Raw genomic sequence first — 25,207 nt, forward strand, 5'->3', positions numbered from 1 at the left:
TAAATTTTTATCTTTAAAGTAGGCTTTCACACCCAGCATGGAGCCCAATGTAGAGCTTGAACTCATGACCCTGAGATTAAGACCTGAGCTGATATCAAGAGTCAGATGCTTAACTAATTGAGCCATCCAGGTGCCTCAAGAGTTTGTTGAGATTCAAATGAAATAAATAAAACACGTATGACAGTGTAGAGTGGGTGTTTAATAAAATAGTAGCTTTTTATAAATAACTGCCCTTTAAATGCTTATGGGTGGAAAATTCCTCAACTGAGCAAGTGAGTATGAGCCAAGAGTATTTAATGACAATCTCCAAATTTTAAGAGGTATCAGAATTAATTTTTCTATGGTAACAATATTATAAATGATGATTAGGGTCCTATTTCATTGCTCAAATATCTATGTAACCTGTAATATCCCTGATAGATTTTGCGATAGCAAGCTTGTTGTTAAAAGTTCAGGCGGGTTCCTGGGGCAGTCAGTGTCTTAGATGCACCAGAAACCCTCATATTCTTTTGATGAAATAGTAAGTTCATAATGCTTGTATGAAATGCCAGCAACACAGTCCCCCTAATTCAGCCTTAGATATAGGATGAGGGACTCTGTTTACTTCCAACCTCCTTCATCAAGTGAGTGTTGGCAATGGGGCTGGACGTCCCAACTGGTGGCTCCCTTGGCACATGCACTGGGAAGGTAGGAAATTTACATTAAGGGTAATAAGAAGGATTTCAGGAAATCGGAGAGTGAAGAACAGGCATGACTGCTTCCCAATCTGAATTGGCTTCATACATATTCCTTTTTTGCCTCCAAGATCTCAGAGGTTAGCCTGTTTGTTGTTCTTTACACTGTCACCACCCACTGAGTATAAAGAAATTCCTCCTTCCCCTTTAAGACTAGAACTTCTTCCGCATTGCTCCAAGGTCAGGTGTACTTAACTCTGCCTTTGTAGTGTGAAAGCAGCCATAGGTAACACCTAAATGACTATGCATGGCTGTATCCCAATAAAACTTTATTTAAGGACATATGAATTTCATGTATTTTCATGTGTCATTAAATATTCTTCTTCTATTCATATATATTTTTTTATATTTAAAAATGTAAACAGCATTCTCAATTCTGGGCTGTATAAAACCAGACAGTAGGCCAGAATTGCAGTAGAAGAAAAAAGATACATTACAAGCATTTAGTTGTGTCACTGAAACAGTTCATCTGCTTTATATCAAAGACAGGTTGCTTAACAGGCAATTTAATAAAGTAGTAGAAGTATTTCTGATGAATAAGAAGCAAAAGAATACCCTTGCTTTTCATCAGATATTGTAGTGCCATAGTTTTAAATAGACTATAACATCCTCAGAACTTTTGTGGTAGTCTTAAGCTTCCCTGGAAAGTCTGATTTGTGCTGGGGTTTGACACTATTTGGAAAACCTTAGAAAGAGTAAGTGTATGTCAAAAGGTTAAGTTCATTTAATAATAGTAATAATGGCTAATATCTATTGAATTCTATGGACCAAATACTGTTCTCACTTAATCCTCGTGATAATTAAAAGAAGAAAGTCTACTACTATCTCCCGTTCATAGACAAGGAAAGTAAAGCACAGAGAGATTAAATAACCTAAGTGAGCAGTAAGGCCAGGATTCAGACTCAGGTAGTCTAACTGAAGGCTGAAGGAATTTAATTAAAACTAACAGATGTACTGAGTTGCAGGAATGAAAATGTTGTTGATAAATTAAACTTGCTGATTTTACAGATGAGGAAAACGAGTCTGAAAGTTAACAAAAACCTTTCCAAGGTCACACAGCCAACGTGAGATTAACACTAGATCTCAGATTTCCTAACTACCAGGCCACTGAATTTCTTTTATTCTGCTATACTGCATGCCCTTGAAAAGTAAAAACTGGGCAGGACAGAATGAGTAAAACATGCTGGGCCAGATACAATTTATGTGGAACACAGAGAAAACGTTATTTAGAGTCTAAATATAAAATTAAGTTAAAGCCACCCTGAATAATATTTTAAGTTAATAATTAAAATACAGATTAAGTTGTAAGTATGTCAGACATCAATAAAATAGTTTTTTAAAACAAATTAAGTTTTAAGTCCCTTCTTTTGATAAAGAAACTGGGATAAATAATGGAATTCACCTACATCTGTCAAATTGAAAATGGGAGATGGCTCTTAAATTTGGTTTTTAAGTAACTTTTTATTGCAAAATTAAATGTACACATTACAAAACATTTTGGCAAAGCATAAATAAAATTAATACTCCTCCCGTCCAAGTATTGGTGTGAAAGTCGTTTTTTTTTTTCACCCCAGCAAAAGGATATAAAAATCAGTTTAGCAGTTTTTAAGAAACTACTCCTTTTAGGTGGAGAGTTCCTATCTACATTCACTCGTTTAACATTTACTCAACACCTACAGTGGAGCTGGCCCTGAGCCCCACACTCGGAACACAGAGGCGAACCACACAGTCTGTACTCAAGAGGCTTAAATATACGGAAGGAGACATATAAACAGACCGTTATCGATAATTAACACAAAACTTGTGTCAAAATACACTGAGAGTATCTAGCGGTTTTAACTGTGACACTGATCATTTTGGAATCCTTGGGTTTCTCCCAAACAAACGCTTAACGCAGGGCTGCTGCAATATTATTATCAGCACTAGTTCAAAACGTAGGTTAAGGAAAATTTAGCTGAAAACACTCCATTTGAACACTTGTCGAGTATTTAAGTCTTTCAAATTAACCCCGTTTGGTGCGCTGGAAACGCGCGTAAAGCAGGAGAAACCACACGCCGGGATTACAGATGCTGAACGGGTCACATTTACTTGGAAGTCGACAGGCGCCGCCTTAGCGGAGCAGTGCCTGTTGGGACTTGTAGTTTCTACCAGGACAGAGGACACTGCAGCTCCACTTATAATGCACTTCTCCCTTTCAAGCTTTCTGGCCCGACAGATTAAGCCGTAACCTAAAGCATTTTTTTGACAACTCTCACCTCATTCTGGGCTCACTGGGTTTCTGCTAGGCTCCTTACTTTGGATCAGCTCAGACAGACAGACTCACTTACCAGACTCAACGAGATTGGCCTGTCCTCAGTGGTGGGCGGGGCCCTACGTAGACTGGAGCTCGGGATTGGCCAGCATTTGACTAGACGAGGCGTTTTCGTAGCCACTTGCTGATCTGTAAACTGTGGTGAAAAAAGTGCGTCTTTTACCGCAGTATCCCTCTTCATCGCGGGAAGCCTCGCGATATTTCGGCTGAAGGGACTTAGCGACGCGTAGTGAGCGGCAAAGGCCAGTGGGGGTGACGGGCACCGGAGCCGGGAAGGGACAGGTCAGGCGGTGAAGGCGAGCGCGTGCTGCCTGCGCCACTGGTATCCGTCAGGGCCAGCCACCCCGAGCCCAGAGGAAGTGTGTGGACGCCGCGGCCCTGCTGGCCGGTGAGTCGGCCCGGGGTCTCGGCCCTTGAGTCGACCCCGAGCTTCACCTGGGCCTCCCGCTGGCTGTGACAGGTGCGCGGACGAGCGCGGCGCTGCGCCCTCTCGGCGGCCCGCCCCCTCCGGGCCTTGCCCGCCAGGGCTCGGGATGAACTGCGGGCCCCGGCTGAGCGGCTCCGGCTCCTGGCGCCTGTCGCTGCCTCCGTCGCCGCCCAAGAGCGGCCGCCGCCCCTAAGGGAAGGAGGGAGGGAAGCGGCCGCCGACCCTGGGCATGAGCCGGACGCGGCGTCCGTTGCTGGCATAAGACGCAGACATGAACCTGCACCAGGTGCTGACCGGGGCTGTGAACCCTGGCGACCACTGCTTCTCCGTGGGCAGCGTCGGCGACCAGCGCTTCACGGTGAGTGAGGGAGGCTCCCGCGTCGCCCGTGCCCGGTCCGCGCCCCTGAGTCAGCCGGGAGCGGCCCAGAATCGCGGGGCCGAGGCCAAGAACGCCTGGTCCCCTCCGCACTGGGGTCCCCGGGTCCGCGCCCCTGGGACCGGGCGAACCAGGCTTTTGAGAGCGAAGGAGGTAGAAACATGTCGGTCATCGAGGTACTGGCTCGGAAGTTAGAATGTTTTGTAGGATTTTTAAAGTTTCTAGGCTGACGTCCTTAAGACTGGGATGGTTTCCCACAGTCGTTTATCCAGAAATCGTTGTTGTGATGTGTATGAAGGCTTTTCGTTACCCTGCTCTATCGGCTTAAATTGTCAAATTTAGAAATAGTTGGGATTGGTTTCATTTCTTAGTTAAGGTCAAGTATCTTTGTAGTTGTGTTTTTTTTTTTTTTAAGTGGGTGTCTTAAAACAATTACTGATTGTTTGCTATCAACATCTAGCGCTGAGTAATACAGTGAAAGCGGTGTTTTCATTTACTTCTCTTCAAATTCACCCATAAATAACTTTGGAAAGAAAAAAATATTTTTTGTAAACAGTTCGCTCCTGCCATCCTTTGAATTCCATGTGTAGCAGTTTAGAAATCCTGGGAAAGTGTTATTTATTTTAGATTGCTCACATCAATTACTTAAAGTTACGTTACAGTTTTTCAATAAAACTCTTCTGTACCTGAAAGTGACTCCTTTTTCATTTGTCTTCCTCAGATGTTGGAAGGAAGAGGGCCCCAAACTTCAGGCTACTTAGCAGTATACTGGCATTTTCTGCTTTAACTATAGTTTTCATAATAATTTCAAACTGTAAGTCAGGATTGGATATATAAACTTATTTATAATGCTGAGGATATTTGCTACAACTTGTGTTGCTCTCTCTTAGTTGTGATGAAAAGTAAAACTTATTTTTACATTAACAGTGAGACAAAGTAAAAAAAAGCTTCGCAGATCCCCCAGATTTTCTTCTCCTATGAATTGTTTTGTGGTCTTTGTCAGTCAGAATAAGTATTAGATTAAATAATAGTCATGATTTGACATGGTACAGGTGTTCCATCCCTAAATTGTGCTTTTAGATCTGCGGCAACTAAGTATTTTGCTCTTGGACAGTTTGTACCTCCACTCTGGAGATACTAGTACACACCTTAGCTTGCATTTGACAGTAGCAGCTTTTGGAGATTCTAATTCTAAATGGTAATCTAGCCTGAATATTTAGGAGGAGATTGAATTCTGAGGGTCTCACTGAACTGAAAGTTGTAGACTTTCTGTAGCTGGACACTGCTCTCTGCTCTTGCTATTTAGACCGAGGAAATAAACAGCGCCCTAAGGAGGTTTTCCTAGTGGAAGATTACAGGATGGTAACATCTCCTAAAGTTACATGAGTGCTTTATCCAATGTAAATTCTAGCAACTGTCTCTAAGAAGGCTTTCAGAATCTGTAAGCCATAGTGTGAACTTCAAAGCACATGCAATAGACTGACCTATTATACACCTAGACTATCCTTTTAAGTGTATATAAAACCGTGGTGGATGCCTCCATGTTATTTTATTTTTATTATTATTACTATTTTCTAATGTTTATTTACTTTTAAGAGATGGAGAGACAGAGTCTGAGTGGGGAAGGGGCAGAGAGAGAGAGAGGGAGACACAGAATCTGAAGCAGGCTCCAGACTCTGAGCTGTCGGCACAGAGCCCGACTTGGGGCTCAAACCCACCAGCCGTGAGATCATGAACTGAGCCGAAGTCAGACGCTTAACCGACTGAGCCACCCAGGCACCCCACCTCCATGTTATTTTCAAGAAGAGGTGAGGTAATGTGCCAGAGACTATATATGGTTATTCTATACCATCATGTAGCTTGTTGCTCAGTTCTGCGACCTTATTTTAATATCTATTTCCGGGGTGCCTGGGTGGCTCAGTTGGTTGGGTGTCTGAGTTCAGCTCAAGTCATGATGTCAGTGTTCCAGGATTTGAGCCACAAGTGGGGGTCTGCCCTGACAGCGAGGAGCCTGCTTCAGATTCTGTCTCCCTCTCTCTCTCTCTCTCTCTCTCTCTCTCTGCCTCTCCCCTGTTCATGCTCATATGATCTCTCAAAAATAAATAAACATTAAAAAAAGTTGGGGGCACCTGGGTGGCTCAGTTGGTTAAGCATCCAACTCTTGATATCAGCCCAGGTCATGATCTCACGTTTGTGAGTTCGAACCCTGCATCAGGCTCTATGCTGTTAGCATGCAGCCTGTTTGGAATTCTGTCTCCCCTCTCTGTCTCTACCCTACTCATGCTTGCTTGTGCACGCACTCTCTCTCTCCCTCTCAAAATAAATAAGTAAACTTAAATTTTTTTTTAATTAAAAAAAATTAAAAATCTTTAAAATCTGTTTCCATAAACTAGACTTTAATCATCTCCTACCAAGCATACTGCTGCTTTCTCCCAGATCTAAGGAAGGATTCTAGTGAATTCGATAAAAATAAATTTTTGTCTGTTTAGTATAAAGAGATCCCAATTCTCTGTAATTTGGGTGGTAGTTTAAGGATTAACAGTCATCTTCCTTTGTACCCAATCCATCCCTGACTCTTCAACATTAAGTTGGTAGTTGTGTTATAAACCAAGTTTCGCGCCTTCGGTTTCCTTGACACCCTATACATCTTAAATTTATGTCTCTTCAAGTTGTTCTTTACGTTAAAAAGCAAAATCTATTTATGGTTTACTCCTTGAATTCTGTTTTTAACATTTTCCGATTTGTACTTGATAGGAAGGTAACAGACCTTAATGGTAGATGGTATATATAGACTAAAAAAAATCTCTAAATTTCAGTATTGCTAGAGGGAGGGACATGAGATCTTCCTGTTGCAGGCCCCCTTGAAGAATGGTTTTATTCCTCCTGGTACTTTATGCCTTTTGTGAAGACATCCTGTGTTTGTAATTCCTCCCTTTGCATGTTTGCAGATAACTAACTGTTCTTGTTTTGAAAGATTACAAGAAATTAAATCCTGTTTTCCAAATCAAGTCTGACAGGTTTCAAATTGAAATGAAATTGAATGCCTGCTCTCATGAATTCTAGATTTTAAAATATGCCCTTAGTAATACAATTTGTCTAAGTATTAGATACACTTTTACTACTTAAACTGGAATCAAATATTTTGACTTCCCTCTTAGTATGAGAACTTCTGGAAGGCAGTGACCACGTCTGTCTTGCTGTCAAAGCACTTTGTTTGTACTTTCATTATATCATTAACCAGTATTGCTTTGTGTGTGTCTCCCATGGTTTCCTTATGACCATCTAGAACAGTGATTAAAGTAGTGGTGACTCCTATTAGTAGAGTCATTACTTGGATTTGATTTCCAGCCTAGTTCCTTACAGCTCTTTGTGTACCCATGAGCAAGTTCTTTTATACTCTCTAAATTCCTTTTTTTCTCATCTGTAAAATAGAGCTAAAGTGTTACCTATTCATAGTGTACTATGTTCAGTGTTTATGTAAAACCCTCAAAAATGACAGTTATTATAAAATTCAAGTCATGCTTATTCTAATGCTTGGCACATAAATACTGGTTGAATTGATGAATAAGACATACAGAAGACATTGGGATATAATTAAAATGCTGTATTTTAAAATAGCTTTAATAATTTATATTTGAGTCCAAATAAAATATTTCTATTAAAGTTCCTTTAGGGACATTTTGGTGGCTCAGTCGTTAAGGGTTCAACTCTTGATTTGGGCTCAGGTTATGATCTCACTGTGGTGAGGTTTACTTTGGGCTCTGTGCTGACTGTGCTTAGCCTGCTTGGGATCCTCCCTCTCTTAATGCTCCTCCCTGACTTGTGCACAGGCTTTCTCTCTCAAAATAAATGAATAAACTTAAAAAAGTTTCTTGACATTTTTCTCAGTTATTTGTTACGTGTTTTACCCTCAATATCAGGTGAACAACAGGGAAAAATTTCCTGTACGCTAAACAAAAATTCTTTATTTTTTCTTTATTTAACTAAATTCTTCCCTTACTCTTTTTTTTCCTTGTTAATTTCCTACTGCTTTTAGAGTGAAAATATGTGAGCAACCTGGTCCTGATCTGTTGAAAACTTTTGTTTTTAGAATAAAAACTATTTTGTTTATAAAGGACAAATGATAAGTTAAAAAGAGTCACAGTTAATTGGAATCTAGATTTTCTAGTATTTCTGTGAATACTGATGACATATATGCTTTAATATACAATAGATTGTTTTTTTCTTTTCATAGCTTATCTATAGTTAGTGTTGAAACTGTGTTTCAAGTGAAATGGAAAGGGAGGTAATTTATAAGGGACAGATTGTGTTAATATTTAGGACTTCCTGTCTCTAGTTTGAAATTTAAACATCTTTGCTTTAGAAGAGAAAGCAAACATGTTAGAGCTCCAGGCTCTCTTTTGTGTTAGACAACCCAGTGTTCACAGCTAAGGGGATCCAGATTAGAAGTCAAAAGACTGACTGCAGCTCTCTGGGTGTTGGTAGAGAAATGGAGGCTGAATTAGCATTCTCCTGCCAACACTTTCTGTCATAGTAAGCATCCTTTAGCTTTTTGTTTTGTTCTTCTAGGGAAATCTTTATAGGTGGGAGGATAGAAAGGGGTTTTTTGTTTGTTTTTGGAAGGGGCTTGTGGGTCTTTGTAAGTGGAGAGAATGCAAGAGAGGAAAATTTGATACTATTCATATCTGGAAAAAGATTTTTGTGGTTCTCATATGCCATCATGTGGAACTAAATTGGACTTCTTTTTAAAAACTGGCCCTCTTTAAATATTATATTTTAAATAGTATTAATGCCGTTAAGATATTGAAGCAGTACTAATTTTTAACATACGGTTAAAAATGAGAAAAATGTTAATTACAACATACCAAACTCAAGTCATTTAACCAGGAAATATACCAGAAAGAAATTCCTTGGAATATATACCTGGTATGGTTCGTTAAAATGAATCAGTGAAAACAAAAAATCAAGTTGTTTTCCAAATTCAGATACTGGCTGTTACAGTCTTGGATAATTTTCGAATTTAGAATATTTGAGAAGGTTCTCTGCCAAAATTTAAAGTTAAAAATGATGATTCTATGCTTGATGGCACATATGTGAACTCAGTTCTTCCTGTGCATCTTGTTTAGTCTCAAAGTTAGTAAACCTATTATTTATGTATTATCGAAAAGAATTTTCATTTGTTAATTTAATTATCATTGGATAGTGATAGATTTTTCTGATTACAGATCTCTTGATAGAAGCAGCTCATGTATCAGTTGTAATATATGCATATTAATTTTGAAGACCAAATTGTATTACAGTTTAGTTGATAAATCAGTGCTGTTCTTATTGTTTTGATAACCTTACACAATATAGTCAGGGCACCTTCAAATGGGTTTTGAGAATAATTTATTTTAGCCAAATCTTTCAAACTACTTCTAAATTTTTGTTTAGGAATACTATGTATTATATTACTCCTTTGGTTTTTATTTAAACCAGGTTGATTGATTATTTTAAGAATTTAGTGGTACGTACTTAGCCCACTTTAAACCTGCTTTCCCTGATTTTGGTGGGGGAGGGAGCCTGGTGTAATTCCATGCTTATTACCTCACCATGTTGTATATACTCTAGAGATTGAATTTTTATTTTTTAAATTTTTATTTAAATTCGTTTGAATAGTCCATTAGAACTATCCATAAGAAGATATGTCTATTCTAAGTGATTTTTGGACGATACCTTGTTTGGGTTACCTGTACATATTCATCTCTTTTTTTCCCCAGCTTTATTGAGATATAATTGATATACATCATCATGTAAGTTTAAGGTATACAGTGTGATGATTTGATACAAGTATATATCGTGAAATGTTTATCACAGTAAGGCTAGTTAATATGTCCCTTACATAATGACCATTTTGTTGTTGTTACGGTGAGAACATTAAAGCTTTATTCTCACAGCAACTTTCAAGGACATAATACTATATTGTTAACTCTAGTCACCATGCTGTATATTAGATCCCTGGAACTTATTTATCTAACAGTTGAAAGTTGGTACTCTTTGACCAGCATCTCCCATCTACCTCAGCCCTCAGACCCTGGCAACCACCTTTCTAGTCTCTGTTTTTATTAGTATAATGTTTTTAGATTCCGTGTATGGAATACATGTATATCACATTTGTCTTTCTCTGTTTGATTTATTTCACTTAATATTATGCAGTCAAGGTTGTCACAAATGTCAGGATTTTCTTTTATTTTAATGGCTGAACACTATTCCATTGTGTGTATATATATCATATACACATTTTCTTTAACCATTCATCCATGTTGGACACTTAGGTTGTTGCCATATCTTGGCTATTGTGAATAATACTGCAGTAAATATGGGAGTGTAGGTATTTCATTGAGATAGTCATTTCATCATCTTTGGATATATACCCAGAAGTTACTTTGCTAAGTCACATGGTACTTCTATTTTTAACTTTTTTAGGAAACTTCATACTGTTTTCCATAGTGTCTATATTAGTTTACATTCCCAACAAGAGTGCACAAGAATTTTCTTTGGTCTGCATCTTCACCAACACTTGGTGTCTCTTGTCTTTTTGATGATGGCCATTCTAATAGGTGTGAAGCACTATCTCATTGTGGTTTTGCTGTATATTTCCCTCATGATTAGTGATGAAAAACTTTTTTTCATGTACCTATTAGCCACTTCAATGTCTTTTTTTGAAAAATGTCTATTCAAGTTTTCTACCCAGTTTTTAATCAGACTGTTTTCTTACTGATTTATATGAGTTCTTTATATGTTTTGGATATTAACTCCTTATCAGAGATGGTTTGCAAAATTTTCTCCCATTCTGTAGGTTGCTTTTTCATTTTGTGAACGGTTTCTTTTGCTGTGCAGAAGCTTTTTAGTTTGATGTAGTCCCCCCCACCTTATTTATTATTTCTTTTGCTGCTTGTGCTGTTGGTGTCATATCAAAAAAGTCATCACTAAGACCAATGTCAAGGAGTTTTTCCTCTATGTTTTCCTTTAGGAATTTTATGGTTTCAGGTCTTACATTCAAGTCTGTGATCCATTTTGAGTTGATTTTTGTGTATAAGGGTACAGTTTTATTCTTTTGCATGTGCATGTGCAGTTTCTCATTACCATTTTTTGAAAAGACTATCTCCATTATGCATTCTTGGTGCCTTTGTTGAAGATTAGTTGGCTAATTAGTTGACCTTTTGTCTATGTGTCTGTCTTTATGCCAGCATCATACTGTTTTGATTACTATAGCTTTGTAATATAGTCTGAAATCAGGAAGTGTGATGGCTCGGGCTTAGTTCTTGCTCAAGATTGCTTTGGCTATTTGGGGTATTTTGTGGCTTCATATGAATTTTGGGATTTTTTTTTCCTGTGAACAATGCCGTTGGTATTTTGATAGGGATTGCACTGAATCTGTAGATTGCTTTGAGTACTATGGACATTTTAACAATAGTCTTCCATTCTAAGCACACAAAATATTTTTCCTTTTATGTGTGTGTCTTCAGTTTCTTTAATCAGTGTTTTACAGTTTTCAGGGTATCTTTCACCTTTTTAAAATTTATTGTTAAGTATTTTACTCTTTTTGATGCTATTGTCAGTTTTCTTAATTTCCTTTTTAAATAGGTCATTGTTGTTTTTTTTTTTTTTTTAATTTTTTTTTTTCAACGTTTATTTATTTTTGGGACAGAGAGAGACAGAGCATGAACGGGGGAGGGGCAGAGAGAGAGGGAGACACAGAATCGGAAACAGGCTCCAGGCTCCGAGCCATCAGCCCAGAGCCCGACGCGGGGCTCGAACTCCCCGACCACGAGATCGTGACCTGGCTGAAGTAGGACGCTTAACCGACTGCGCCACCCAGGCGCCCCCAAATAGGTCATTGTTAATATATAGAAACACAACTGATTTTTTGTGTATTGATTTTGTATCCTACAGCTTTGCTGAATTCATTTACTACTTCTAATGTTGTTGTTTTTTTCTTTTGGTAGTGCCTTTAGAGATTTCAATATATGATATCTTGTTAAGTGTAAACAGAGTCATTTTGATGTGTTCCTTCCTGATTTGGATGCTTTTTATTGTTTTTTTCACACCTAATTGCTCTGGCAAGGACTTTTAGTACTGTTTTTAATGTGAGTGGTGAGAGTAGGCATCCTTGCCTTTTTCCTAATCTTAAGAGAATTATAAAAAAGCTTGCCTCAGCTTGTCACCATTGATTGTAGTGTTTATATTGTAGGCTTGTCATGTATGGCCTTTATTGAACTGTCCTTGAATCCCACTTGATTATGGTATATAATCTTTTTAATGTGCTGTTAAAATTGGTTTGCAAGTATTTTGTTTAGGATTTTTACATTTGTGTTAATCAATTATATTGGTGTGTAATTTTCCTGTAGTGCCCTTGTCTAGACTTTTTTCCACCCTTTTGTTTATTTTGTTTATTTTGTTTATTTATTTTGTTTGTTTGTTTTGTTTGTTTATTTATTATTTATTTTGTTTATTTATTTTGTTTGTTTATTTATTTATTATTTATTTATTTTGTTTATTTATTTGTTTATTTATTTTGTTTATTTTGAGACAGAGTGAGTGTGTGCCTTTGAGCTGGGGAGGAACAGTGAGAGAGGGAGACATAGAATCCCAAGCAGGCATTATGCTGTCAGTGCAAAACCCATTGTGGGGCTTGATATCACAAACCATGAGATCATCACCTGATCCCAAACCAAGAGAGAGATGCTTAACTGACTGAGCCACCCAGGCTCCCCACCTTGTCTAGAGTTCTAACGGCAGAATGCTGGCCCTACACAATGAGTTTGTAAATGTTTAGTGTTTTGGAAGAGCTTGACAAGGATTGGCATTAATTGTCAAGTGTTTGGTAGAATTCACTAGTGAAGCCATCTGATCCTGGGCTTTTAGTTGTTGGAAGGTTTCATAACTGATTCAATTGGTGTATAATGTTTTCTCAGTTTTAATTTCTTAAAGAGAAAGTATTGATAGTGATAATGTACAAACTAAAGCCCTTGAGGAGAGAAAAGGGAGGATGGTTAACGTCAATATTTTCTTTTTTTTTTTTAATGTTTATTTTTGAGAGAGACAGAGCTTGAGCGGGGAGGGGCAGAGAGAGAGGGAGACACAGAAACCGAAGCAGGCTCCAGGCTCTGAGCTGTCAGCACAGAGCTGGACACAGGGCTTAAACTCATGAACGACGACACCATGACCTGAGCCGAAGTTGGATGCTTAACCAGCTGAGCCACCCAGGTGCCCTCAGTATTTTCTTAAGAGGTCAAAGAATTCCTGAGACCAGGGAGTTTGAGAACAATTGCTTTCTAGTATTCCATTATATGATTATACTACAATTTATTTATATGTTCTGTTGTTGATGGATGCTTGAGTTGGTTCTACCTCAGAGTGTTTATGAATAGCTTTGAATGTTCTTATTCATGTATTTTAGTGTAATATGGACACTTTCTATTGCGTATAAACTTAGGAGTAGAATTGCTGGATTATTGATTAGGCATGTGTTTAGTTTTCCAAAGTAGTTGTACCATTTTTTTTATTTTTTAAAAATGTTTATTTATTTATTTTGAGCACCAGGGAAGGGCAAGAGAGAGGGAGAGAGAAAATCCCAAGCAGGGTCTGCACTAATGGTACAGGAGGTCAGTCTCGACCCGTGAGATCATGACCTCAGCCGAAATCAAGAATTGGATACTCGACCCACTGACTGAGCCATTGAAAGCATCTTGAGTTGTACCATTTTAATTTATATTCGTATCAACAGTTATGAGAGTGCTGGTTGCTTCACAATCCAAATAAGACGTTTTTAATTATGGGAAGAAATTAGAGAAAAATTATTAAATTCATTGCCATTGATTGTTTATAAGACATCGTGTGGCAGCCTAACACAGCAGGTAAGAGCATGTCCTTTCCCAGTAGTTGTAACTTGGTTTCAGTCTCAGTTGTGCCTCCTACTGGCTCTAACACTCAAGGCAATTACTCAGTCTGTCTAAGCTTGAATTTGCTTATGAGTAAAATGGGGTGATTATAGTGAGTACTTCACAGTATTTGTTGTAGGGATTAAATCTGTTGACAGTGAAAACCACTTGAATTGGCCTTGCAGTATAGTGCCAAAGAGAAAAAAATAGGCCCAAAACACTATAGAAAGTGAAAAATAAAAGCACAAAAAAGTCACAGCATTTTTTGTTTTAAATTTTTGAAAATAATTAAGTTTTAGATGTTTTCATCACTACATGGAAAGTAACTATTTAGAAATAACTTCATACCTAGAAAAAGTAATGAAATAAAAATAATACAAGGAGCACCCATACTCTCTTTACTTAGATTTGACTATTGGTAGTATTTGATTCCCATTTTCTTTATCATTTGTGCTCCTTGGATATGTGTATGCCTACATAATTTTTTGTCCTGAACCCTTTGAAATAAGTTACATATGTCATAATTTTTTACAATCAAATACTTTAGTTTGATTTCATGGTAAGACGAGTATTCTGTTATATAATAACAGTAATCTATTTCATAAATGTATATTGATAAACTTTTAGCTAATGTATTAGCTGTATTCCAGTTCTGTTAGTTGATATGACAGCGTTCTATACAGCATTTATCTTTTCTAGTACAAGATTCGGACCATGGGATTACATTTAATTACCATGTCTCTTTAGCATCATTTCTTTTTTTTTTAAATTCATTTTGACATTGACATTTGAAGAGTAGAGTACGTTCTTCCCACTTTAAAAAACAAACCCTTGGCACAAAAACAGACACATAGACCAATGGAATAGAATAGAAACCCCAGAACTAGACCCACAAACGTATGGCCAACTCATCTTTGACAAAGCAGGAAAGAACATCCAATGGAAAAAAGACAGCCTCTTTAACAAATGGTGCTGGGAGAACTGGACAGCAACATGCAGAAGGTTGAAACTAGACCACTTTCTCACACCATTCACAAAAATAAACTCAAAATGGATAAAGGACCTAAATGTGAGACAGGAAACCATCAAAACCTTAGAGGAGAAAGCAGGAAAAGACCTCTCTGACCTCAGCCGTAGCAGTCTCTTACTCGACACATCCCCAGAGGCAAGGGAATTAAAAGCAAAAGTGAATTACTGGGACCTTATGAAGATAAAAAGCTTCTGCACAGCAAAGGAAACAACCAACAAAACTAAAAGGCAACCGATGGAATGGGAAAAGATATTTGCAAATGACATATTGGACAAAGGGCTAGTATCCAAAATCTATAAAGAGCTCACCAAACTCCACACCCGAAAAACAAATAACCCAGTGAAGAAATGGGCAGAAAACATGAATAGACACTTCTCTAAAGAAGACATCCGGATGGCCAACAGGCACATGAAAAGATGTTCAGCGTCGCTCCTTATCAGGGAAATACAAATCAAAACCACACTCAGGTATCACCTCACGCCAGTCAGAGTGGCCAAAATGAACAAATCAGGAGACTATAGATGCTGGAGAGGATGTGGAGAAACGGGAACCCTCTTGCACTGTTGGTGGGAATGCAAATTGGTGCAGCCGCTCTGGAAAGCAGTGTGGAGGTTCCTCAGAAAATTAAAAATAGACTACCCTATGACCCAGCAATAGCACTGCTAGGAATTTATCCAAGGGATACAGGAGCACTGATGCATAGGGCCACTTGTACCCCAATGTTCATAGCAGCACTCTCAACAATAGCCAAATTATGGAAAGAGCCTAAATGTCCATCAACTGATGAATGGATAAAGAATTTGTGGTTTATATACACAATGGAATATTACGTGGCAATGAGAAAAAATGAAATATGGCCTTTTGTAGCAACGTGGATGGAACTGGAGAGTGTGATGCTAAGTGAAATAAGCCATACAGAGAAAGACAGATACCATATGGTTTCACTCTTATGTGGATCCTGAGAAACTTAACAGGAACCCATGGGGGAGGGGAAGGAAAAAAAAAAAAAAAGAGGTTAGAATGGGAGAGAGCCAAAGCATAAGAGACTGTTAAAAACTGAGAACAAACTGAGGGTTGATGGGGGGTGGGAGGGAGGAGAGGGTGGGTGATGGGTATTGAGGAGGGCACCTTTTGGGATGAGCACTGGGTGTTGTATGGAAATCAATTTGTCAATAAATTTCATAAAAAAAATAAATAAATAAAAGAGATTACTGGCTTGACTGAAAAAAAATAAAATAAAAAACAAACCTTTACTCATTTTGCATTTTCTGATGTTTCTTCTTGATTATAGTGAGGTTATGCATTCTTGGCCAAAATTCTGCATAGATGATGTTGTGTTCTTCTCTAGGTGTATGTGATATCTATCATTAGTGATGTTAATTTTGATGACTCTTGAAGGTGTTGCCCAGTTTCTCCCCCATACAACAAATTTCTTTTTTTTTTTTCTTCCTCTTGCACCTAATAAGCAATGTGTGAGAGAGTTTTAAGACCGTGCAAATATCCTAGGTTGAGTCCCTATTCCTAGGTTGAATATCCGCTGATGATGATTCTTGCCTGGTCCTTTTTTTTTTTTTTTTTTTTTTAAAGCACCTTCTTTCTGGTGTAAGAGGGCATTCTTTGCCCTCATTGTAGCTACCCTGCCCCAGTGATGTAATTAGCTATTTCTTCAAGGAGCCCTGGTTTCTTTAAGTAGAGAATGCTATTAGAGACCAAGATCAAGGTGCTAGGTGATCTCATTGCTACTGGGATGTTTATGCTTCTTGTCCTTTTCAGTGGACAGTACCAGCACATGATACACATGTATATGCATATGGCATGCACATACATACACATGTACAAATATATTCACATATGTGCAGGGAAATATGTATATTTTGGAAAACATAATTTTTATACCAATATTTCCAATTCCAGCACAACCTTACTTGACTCTGTTGCATCTTTCCTTATTTTATATCTTTGTTCTTCCTTATATCACGAGATCCTCGGCTAATTTGCTCAGTTCTGTAATACATTTAAAATAGTTTCAGAATTGCATTGTCCGTACCACTACAGTTACAAAACAACCTACAAAAAGCATTCAAGATTTGTTCATACTTCTCCCCACCCTGCCTGTGAGATAATAGAAGATAACATATATTGGTCTGTCTCCCTTGTTTCTGGCACAGAGCTCCTGAAACTCTTCTAAATTCCTAAGTGATAAAAACATTATGAGCATCACTTGTTCTAATATTTGTTTTTTTTCAATTTAACAGTTTTTTAATATTTTTTTTAATGTGTATTTAATTTTGAGAGAGATTGTGTGTCCAGGTGCTGCGTGCTGCATGGGGTTGGGGAGTGAGGGGGAGGGGAGAGAGAATCCCAAGCAGGCTCCTCCATGTCAGCACAGAGCCTGACACAGGGCTTGATCTCATGAACCGTAAGATCATGACCTGAGCTGAAATCAAGAGTTGGATGCTTCAGGAACTGAGCCACCCAACATGCCCAATTTTTTTTTTAAGTAGTCTCTTTACCCAATGTAGGGTTCAAACTTACAATTCCGAGATCAAGAGTCACATGCTCTATTGACTGATCCAGGCAGGCACCCCCTAATACTTACTTGGTTCTTTACGGTGGGACCTACCACAGCTCCTGAAACCCTTATAAATTCCTAAGTTATAAGGGAACCAGGAGCATCTTTTGTTGTAATGAGGCAACTCTAGGTAGGGTCCTGGATGGCTTCTGGGATGGTCAGCAGAAAGATTAAGCCAGATTTAGAAGCTTGTAATTTTCAGCCCCACCTTCTATTCTCCAGAGACTAGAGAGGGATTAGAAATGGAGTTAATAATTGACATGCCTGTGCAAGGAAGCTTCTGTGAAATCCCAACAGTATGGCACTCGGGGAGCTTCCAGGTTGGTGAACATATCCATGTACCAGGAGGGTGATGCTCCCCTAGCTCCATGGGGACAGAAGCTCCTGTACTTGGAACCTCCTCCCAGATCCTGCTCTATACATTTCTTTATCTAAGTTGTTCTTCTGTATCCCTTATCATATCTTTTAATAAATTGGTAAATGTAAGTAAGTATTTCCCTAAGTTTTATTTTAGCACATATCAAATCCAAGGGGAAGGAGGTCATGGGAACTTCTGATATGTAACCAAATTGGACAGAAGTTATGGGTAACCTGGGGACCCACCACTTGAGATTAGCTTGTGAAGTATAGGACAGTCTCAGTTAAGACTGAGCCCTTAACCTATGGGATCAGACACTATCCCCAGGTACGTAGTGTCAGAATTGAGTTAAATTGTCAGAGACCCAGTTTATGTCACAGAATTATTTCTTGTGGTTAAAAGACCCCACATCTGTTGTCAAAAGTGTTGAGAATGTGGTAGTTGTGTGTGAGTAAAGGAGAAACACAGGAGGTGGTCTAGTGTTTTCCTTTTCACTGTCCAAGACTGATAATACACAATCATACTCTGTGTTCATAAGTTACTTAGGTCCTTTGTGCCTTCTTTATTTGAAATGCAGTTAATTCCTTTGTTTCACTACCTGTCCCCTACTCTGATTGATTTAAGTTTTGAATATGTATTATGTTAACATGCTTTCAAAAGTCATTTTTTCCTGTATCTCTTCCACTTCATCCTCCCCACCTTAGTTGGTAATCAGCTTTATTACTGTCTAGTTTTATCCATCCTGTGTTTCTTACTGTAATAAGCAGATCCATGTGTGTTTTCTTATTTTCCTTGTTCCTTGCCCGAATAACACATCCTTTTGTACTTTGCTTTTTTTCACTTAAAAATGTCCCCAAGGGGCGCCTGGGTGGCGCAGTCGGTTGAGCGTCCGACTTCAGCCAGGTCACGATCTCGCGGCCCGTGGGTTCGAGCCCCGCGTCGGGCTCTGGGCTGATGGCTCAGAGCCTGGAGCCTCTTTCCGATTCTGTGTCTCCCTCTCTCTCTCTGCCCCTCCCCCGTTCATGCTCTGTCTCTCTCTGTCCCAAAAATAAATAAACGTTGAAAAAAAAAAAAAAAAAAAAAAAAAAATGTCCCCAAGAAATCACTGCATTTCAGTTCATAGATAGCTTCCTTATTATTTTTACAGCTGTATTATACTCCATTGTGGGTATGTGCAATATTTATTTAACTAGTCTCCTATGCACAGCAGACTTTTTAAGGAGAGACATTTACAGATTCTTGAAAATGATTGAGAAACGGAACATAATGCAAATAAGGTTTGAGTCTTTAATGCATTCTATATTTAGTTATGCAGATAAACTGAAAAATAAGTTCTGTAGTCAGGAATACCAGAAAATCTTAATTATAAGCACCAAGCATAGTAGTCGACTAGTGAAGACTGCAGATGATTATAATCTTTTTTTTCTCATATAGTAGTTTATTGCCATGCATTAGTTATAACTCTAAGAGAAGAAAGTGGGGACTGAAAGAGAGATATTCCAGATAAGATCAGTCATTTTCAATTGATTTGAAGTTTACCAAAACTAGAGAGAGAAAGCTTTTGTATGTTCTACTGTCACTAAAGGAAAGTCAAATGACAGGCAATAATAGTGTAATACAGGAGCAGCAAAAGGACAAGGGTAATTCAGAACTGGGATAGTCTTTGAATGATCAAGGGTTAATTGTATTAAAAATTGGCATTTTCTTATCTAGAGTTCTAAGTGTTTATTTCTGGGATAACTATGCATTTCTCAACTCTGCAGATGTTTAATACTTACATTAAACAGTAATTTTGTAACCAACTCAAAATGGATAAAGGACCTGATTGTGAGACAGGAAACCATCAAAACCCTAGAGGAGAAAGCAGGAAAAAAACCTCTGACCTCAGCTGCAGCAATTTCTTACTTGACACATCTCCAAAGGCAAGGGAATTAAAAGCAAAAATGAACTATTGGGACCTCGTGAAGATAAAAAGCTTCTGCACTGCAAAGGAAACAATCAACAAAACTAAAAGGCAACCAACGGATTGGGAAAAAATATTTGCAAATGATATATTGGACAAAGGGCTAGTATCCAAAATCTATAAAGAACTTACCAAACTCCACACCCGAAAAACAAATAATCCAGTGAAGAAATGAACAGAAGACATGAATAGACATTTCTCTAAAGAAGACATCCGGATGGCCAACAGGCACATGAAAACATGCTCCACGTCACTCCTCATCAGGGAAATACAAATCAAAACCACACAGACATCACCTCACTCCAGTCAGAGCGGCTAAAATGAACAAATCAGGAGACTATATAGATGCTGGCGAGCATGTGGAGAAATGGGAACCCTCTTGCACCGTTGGTGGGAATGCAGACTGGTGCAGCCCCTCTGGAAAACAGTGTGGAGGTTCCTCAAAAAATTAAAAGTAGATCTTCCCTGTGACCCAGCAATAGCACTACTAGGGATTTACCCAAGGGATACAGGAGTGCTGATGCATAGGGGCACTTGTACCCCAATGTTGACAGCAGCATTTCAACAATAGCCAAATTATGGAAAGAGCATAAATGTCCATCAACTGATGGGGGCGCCTGGGTGGCTTAGTCGGTTGAGCATCCGGCTTCGACTCAGGTCATAATCTCGCAGTTTGTGAGTTTGAGCCCCGCATCGGGCTCTGTGCTGACAGCTCAGAGCCTGGATCCTGCTTCGGATTCTGTGTGTGTCTCTCTCTGCCGCTACCCACTCACACTCTGTCTCTCTCTCCATCAAAAATAAATAAACATTAAAAAATTACAAAAAAATTTTCGTCAACTGATGAATGGTTACAGAAATTGTGGTTTATATACACAATGGAGTACTACGTGGCAATGAGAAAGAGTGAAATATGGCCCTTTGTAGCAACATGGATGGAACTGGAGAGTGTGATGCTAAGTGAAATAAGTCATACAGAGAAAGACGGACACCATATATTTTCACTCTTAATGTGGATCCTGAGAAACTTAACAGAAGACCATGGGGGAGGGGAAGGGGAAAAAAATAAAGGGAGGGAGCCAAAGCATAGGAGACTCTTAAAAACTGAGAATAAACTGAGGGTTGATGGGGGGGTGGGTGGGAGGGGAAAGGGGGTGATGGGCATTGAGGAGGGCACCTGTTGGGATGAGCACTGGGTGTTGTATGGAAACCAATTTGACAATAAACTTCATATATTGAACAAAGGAAGGAAGGAAGGAAGGAAGGAAGGAAGGAAGGAAAGAAAGAAAGAAAGAAAAAGAAAGAAAGAAAACATACATGTTCATTCCAGTTAATGGAAACTAAAACAATTTTGTTAACAAGTAGGGAAATCTAAATTGTAAACGTTCAGAATTTGACACAATGTTTTGGGATACAGTGACAATCAGTACTTTATCAAAATTTAATAATGAGGGGAAAATCAGTTTCTAAAATATTAAGATATTTAGTGTGTTACAAATGAAAATTTTTCTTAAATTAGTTTTTGGAAATTTTTCTTGCTAATAGTCTTGTGACAAGTCTTGTGTTCTGATAGTGGATGTTTATATCGTTTTATAGACCATCATGAGATTTTGTTTGTTCACTGAGCCAAGATTTTCCCCTGTGTGATACTAGTGGAACCATACTTGATTGTCACTAATTTCTTCTAGGAAAATTTGGGCAAGCATAATAACTAGGGAAGTCCTAATGGTGCCAGGGAAATAGCGCTAGGTCAAGAATCAAAAGCGATCAGGATTCTGAAGCCCATTCTGCCACTTAGAAGTTATGTCAGCCTATTAAGGCCTCATTTTCTTATCTGTAATGTGAGCATATTTATTTTATGTTCTCTCAAATTTCTTTTCAAATACTTTTTGCTGGCAGGTACAGAAACATTGTGGCTTTGATAGGAATTAAGGTCATGAAGTATATATTAAGTATAATATTTTTTACATTAAGTAAGGTAAATGTGCAGGTGCAAAAGTGATGAGAAAGTAAATAATTGCCAATACTGTGAACTTATTTTTGGATGGAAAACAGTTTGTGATAAATGTTTTATTGTTAGTGTTATACTTCATGCTGGCTTATATAGGTAAATTCTAGGAAGACAGCCACATACTTTGTAACAGGAGAAACTCCTGTGATTTAAGAAGTTAAAGAAAGGATGCAAAATCAGTTCTGGTTGGAAGAGTTGTGCTAATTGTAAAAACCGAAAAGGTATAAAATGCTTGCCAGCAAGCCTTGAACGATACCTTTTTATTTGTTTGGCTGTGGTGGCTGTTTTTTGACGTTAGATACTTCATTTATTCCATAGGTGTTTATAAAGAAATCCTGTTAGTTAGAATTGGAGGATAGAGCAGAGAATAAGATATGCTTGTATGCTCTCTTTTTGTCTTGAAACTTAACTTGCAGCAATTGAAGTGGATAATAAGCAAGATACTTAAAAATTATGATAGGTGCTATGAAGAAGAATAAATAGTGGTGGGATGGAAAGTAATCAGAGACAGAGGGAACTGAGACCCGAATATTGAAAAAAAGCTAGCTAGACAAAGATCAGGCAGGAGAGAGGTGGATAAAACACACTGAGGTGGAAAAAGATTGGTATGCCCCTGGAACAGAAGGAAGGGCAATGTAGGGACGGGAGCCAAAAGAGGGAAGGAAACAGTAGCTTGAGATGGGTTTGGAGAGTTAGGATAATAATTTAGGGCATTGAACCATGGTAAGGAGTTGATTTATTCCATGTCCAGTGGATAAACTATTGAAAGGGTTTTTAAGCAGGGCAAATTACTTGCTTTAATAAACATTTTTAAGAGATGACTCTTAGGGGAGCTCAGCTCACTCACTTGATAGAACATGCAACTGTTGATCTTGGAGTCATGAGTTTGAGCCCCACGTTGGGTCTAGAGCCTACTTAAAAAAAAAAAAAGATGACTGTGTGTGGAAAGGAATTAGAGGGAAGCAAGAATGGAAACAGTCTGACTATTAATAGTAGTATGGGGGGGAGGTTCCTGAGTGGCTCAGTCATTTGAGCATCTGGCTCCTGATTTCTGCTCAGGTCATGATCTCACGGTTCATGGGTTCGAACCCTGGGTGGGGTTCTGTGCTGACAGCACAGATCCTATTTGAGATTCTCTGTCTCCCTCTCTCACTCATGCATGAGTGTGCCCACTCTCAAATTAAATAAACTTAAAAAAAAATAGTAGTGCAAGAGGTAGATGATGATAGTTTAGGCCAGAGCAGTACCATTCATTAGTGATGAAGGAAGTGAACATTTTGCAGACAGGACTGGCTGAATTTGCTGATGGGACTGAATATCAGAGGTAAAGGAAATATTCTTGACTTATACAGATTAAAAAAAAAAAAAAACAGGATGTTTAAAATCACTCTGTTAAAACATAATATTAATGCCAGTATTGTATGTGATATATACTTTCTTCACAAGTTTATTCTTTTTCTTTTCTTCCTTTCTTTCTTTCTCTCTTTCTTTCTTTCTTTTTTTTTTAGGCTTATGCATCTGGATGTGACATTGTTATACTGGGAAGTGATTTTGAAAGGTTGCAAATAATCCCAGGAGCTAAACATGGAAATATTCAAGTAGGATGTGTAGACTGCTCAATGCAACAAGGCAAGGTTTGTAATCTTATAATGTGAGATTTGTTTTGAATATGGTTTTTGTCAAGATAATCTCCAAAGTATGTATTTCCTATTGAATGTGAAGCTTGCTTTGTTTCAGGGACAATGTAGCTACAATTTTCTTTGACTCTCTAAGATGCATAGTAGAGAACAAAATTCTTGTTTCTCTCTGATGTGTCTTGGAGATTGTCAAGAATTCTGTTCTTACATAATTTCAAGTTATAGCATAATCTTTTCTGTGAACATTACCCATAGAACAGTTCTAAAGGTTACTTATTTAAAAATTGATTGGATTAAGGTAAAGGAATGACAATAAACCTTCAGTCTGTTTATACATAAACTACTGAGGAGAAATCATATGTTAGAGTCATTCTTCATTGTGCAGGTATCTCCTTGTAACTTCTGGATAAACTTTATACTAAAATGGAGATCAACTCTTCTAAAGTCTGTAGTTTTTCATCAATTTATTCCAAGTCTGTAATCTGTAAGAAAAATGAAAAATTTTGTTTGGGCTTCTATTTGCATGTGAAAAGTAAAAAGTGACCTTGAAACAAGAAGAAGAACAACAACAAAAGAAACAGGTTATGATTCTGTATCAGGTGAAATATGGTTCTACATAGTAGCAGAATTGGTAGAGTCCTAGCTAGTAGGCAGTAGTGTATAGCTTAATATAGCACCATGTAGGCATAGGTGGCCAAGCCTAGGTATACTTGTAACTAGACTGGGCTAAACTGTGCAAATTTATTTAATTTTTTTGCTAGATATTTAAAATGTTATTTGCCTATATGATTCCACCAGAACATTTTGCGTGAGGAATCAAATGGACCCAACCTTTTTTTTTGTTTTTTAATGTAAGCATTTCTGATGAACCTGCCTGTCTGAAAAGTTACCTCTTAGGACATAGTTTAGAGTTACTTATGGTAGAATAAGTTTTGGCTCTTGAAATCTTTACCTGTTTCTTTGACTGGTCTTCTTTGTTATTCCTAGGTCCCTTACCTTTGTAGTTACAAGTGTTTCTCACCTATCTTTCTTTTGTTCACAACTTTCATTCTTACTACATTACGAAAATGATCTTTATTATGGAATGTTGAAAATCCTTGAGACTTCCCCCCCTTCATGTTTGTTTGATCTCCAACTTTGTAGTTCTGTAATCTTCATTATTGTGTAAAAACTTGATTAAACCATCTGGACTCAGACCTAGTTAATGTTGGAAATCTCATTTTAATAACTTCACATATGATTTATATTTTCATGAGATCCTATATTACATGACAGTCCAGGTTAAACTGGTTATTTGGTTTTATAGTCATTTTCATAAAGGGCAAATTTCCTTTGTGTCACAGATCTTAGTACAATTAAAAGACTCCTTATGATATCAGGAAGAAAATTTGCAGGTTATGAAACTTGGAGATTTCTGTTTGCCTTTAAGAAGGAAATGCTGCTTAATACTGTAGACATCTAGTATTTTAGCATTACTGTTTTGTTTTCCTCTGTAGTACTAGCAGATTAATTTTCATGAGAATATTCATCTGCATTTATCTGACTCATTTGCTTAGAACATTCTTAGCTTCCCAGTACCTTGGGAAAGTTCAAATCGTTCACCTTGGCCTGAGGCCCTGTACAACCTGGATTGGATGTACCTTTTTGGATGTGTGTCCTTTATTCTGTTATAAGGGACACTCTGTTCCATCTGGGCTAGTAGTCATCTCCAAGCATACATTGTCTCTTCTAATGTTTATACTTGTGTTCATATTTGTGTTATACCCTGCTTCTACACTGAATATTCCTTTCTCTTTGAAACCCTACCCATACTTAAAAGCTCAAACTAAATACTTCCTTGCAGACCGACTGATTGCAGATGATTTCTG

The 25,207-nt window shown here is 38.0% G+C and overlaps 1 protein-coding gene across 4 annotated transcripts in view; it reads left to right on the forward strand.

Annotated features, from left to right (window-relative positions):
- Positions 1–3,262: 3,262 nt before the first annotated feature.
- The window catches only part of DMXL1 (Dmx like 1), a 137,288-nt gene continuing 115,343 nt past the window's right edge, over positions 3,263–25,207 (forward strand). For all 4 annotated transcript variants that reach the window (XM_047858920.1, XM_047858924.1, XM_047858932.1 and 1 more), the window contains exons 1-2: positions 3,263–3,830; positions 23,211–23,336. In XM_047858920.1, the coding sequence (XP_047714876.1) occupies positions 3,744–3,830; positions 23,211–23,336 (213 nt within the window). In that variant the 5' untranslated portion in view covers positions 3,263–3,743. The remainder of the gene's footprint in view (positions 3,831–23,210; positions 23,337–25,207) is intronic.

Source organism: Prionailurus viverrinus, chromosome A1 (genome assembly GCF_022837055.1).
Source record: "Prionailurus viverrinus isolate Anna chromosome A1, UM_Priviv_1.0, whole genome shotgun sequence".
Classification (NCBI taxonomy): domain Eukaryota; kingdom Metazoa; phylum Chordata; class Mammalia; order Carnivora; family Felidae; genus Prionailurus; species Prionailurus viverrinus.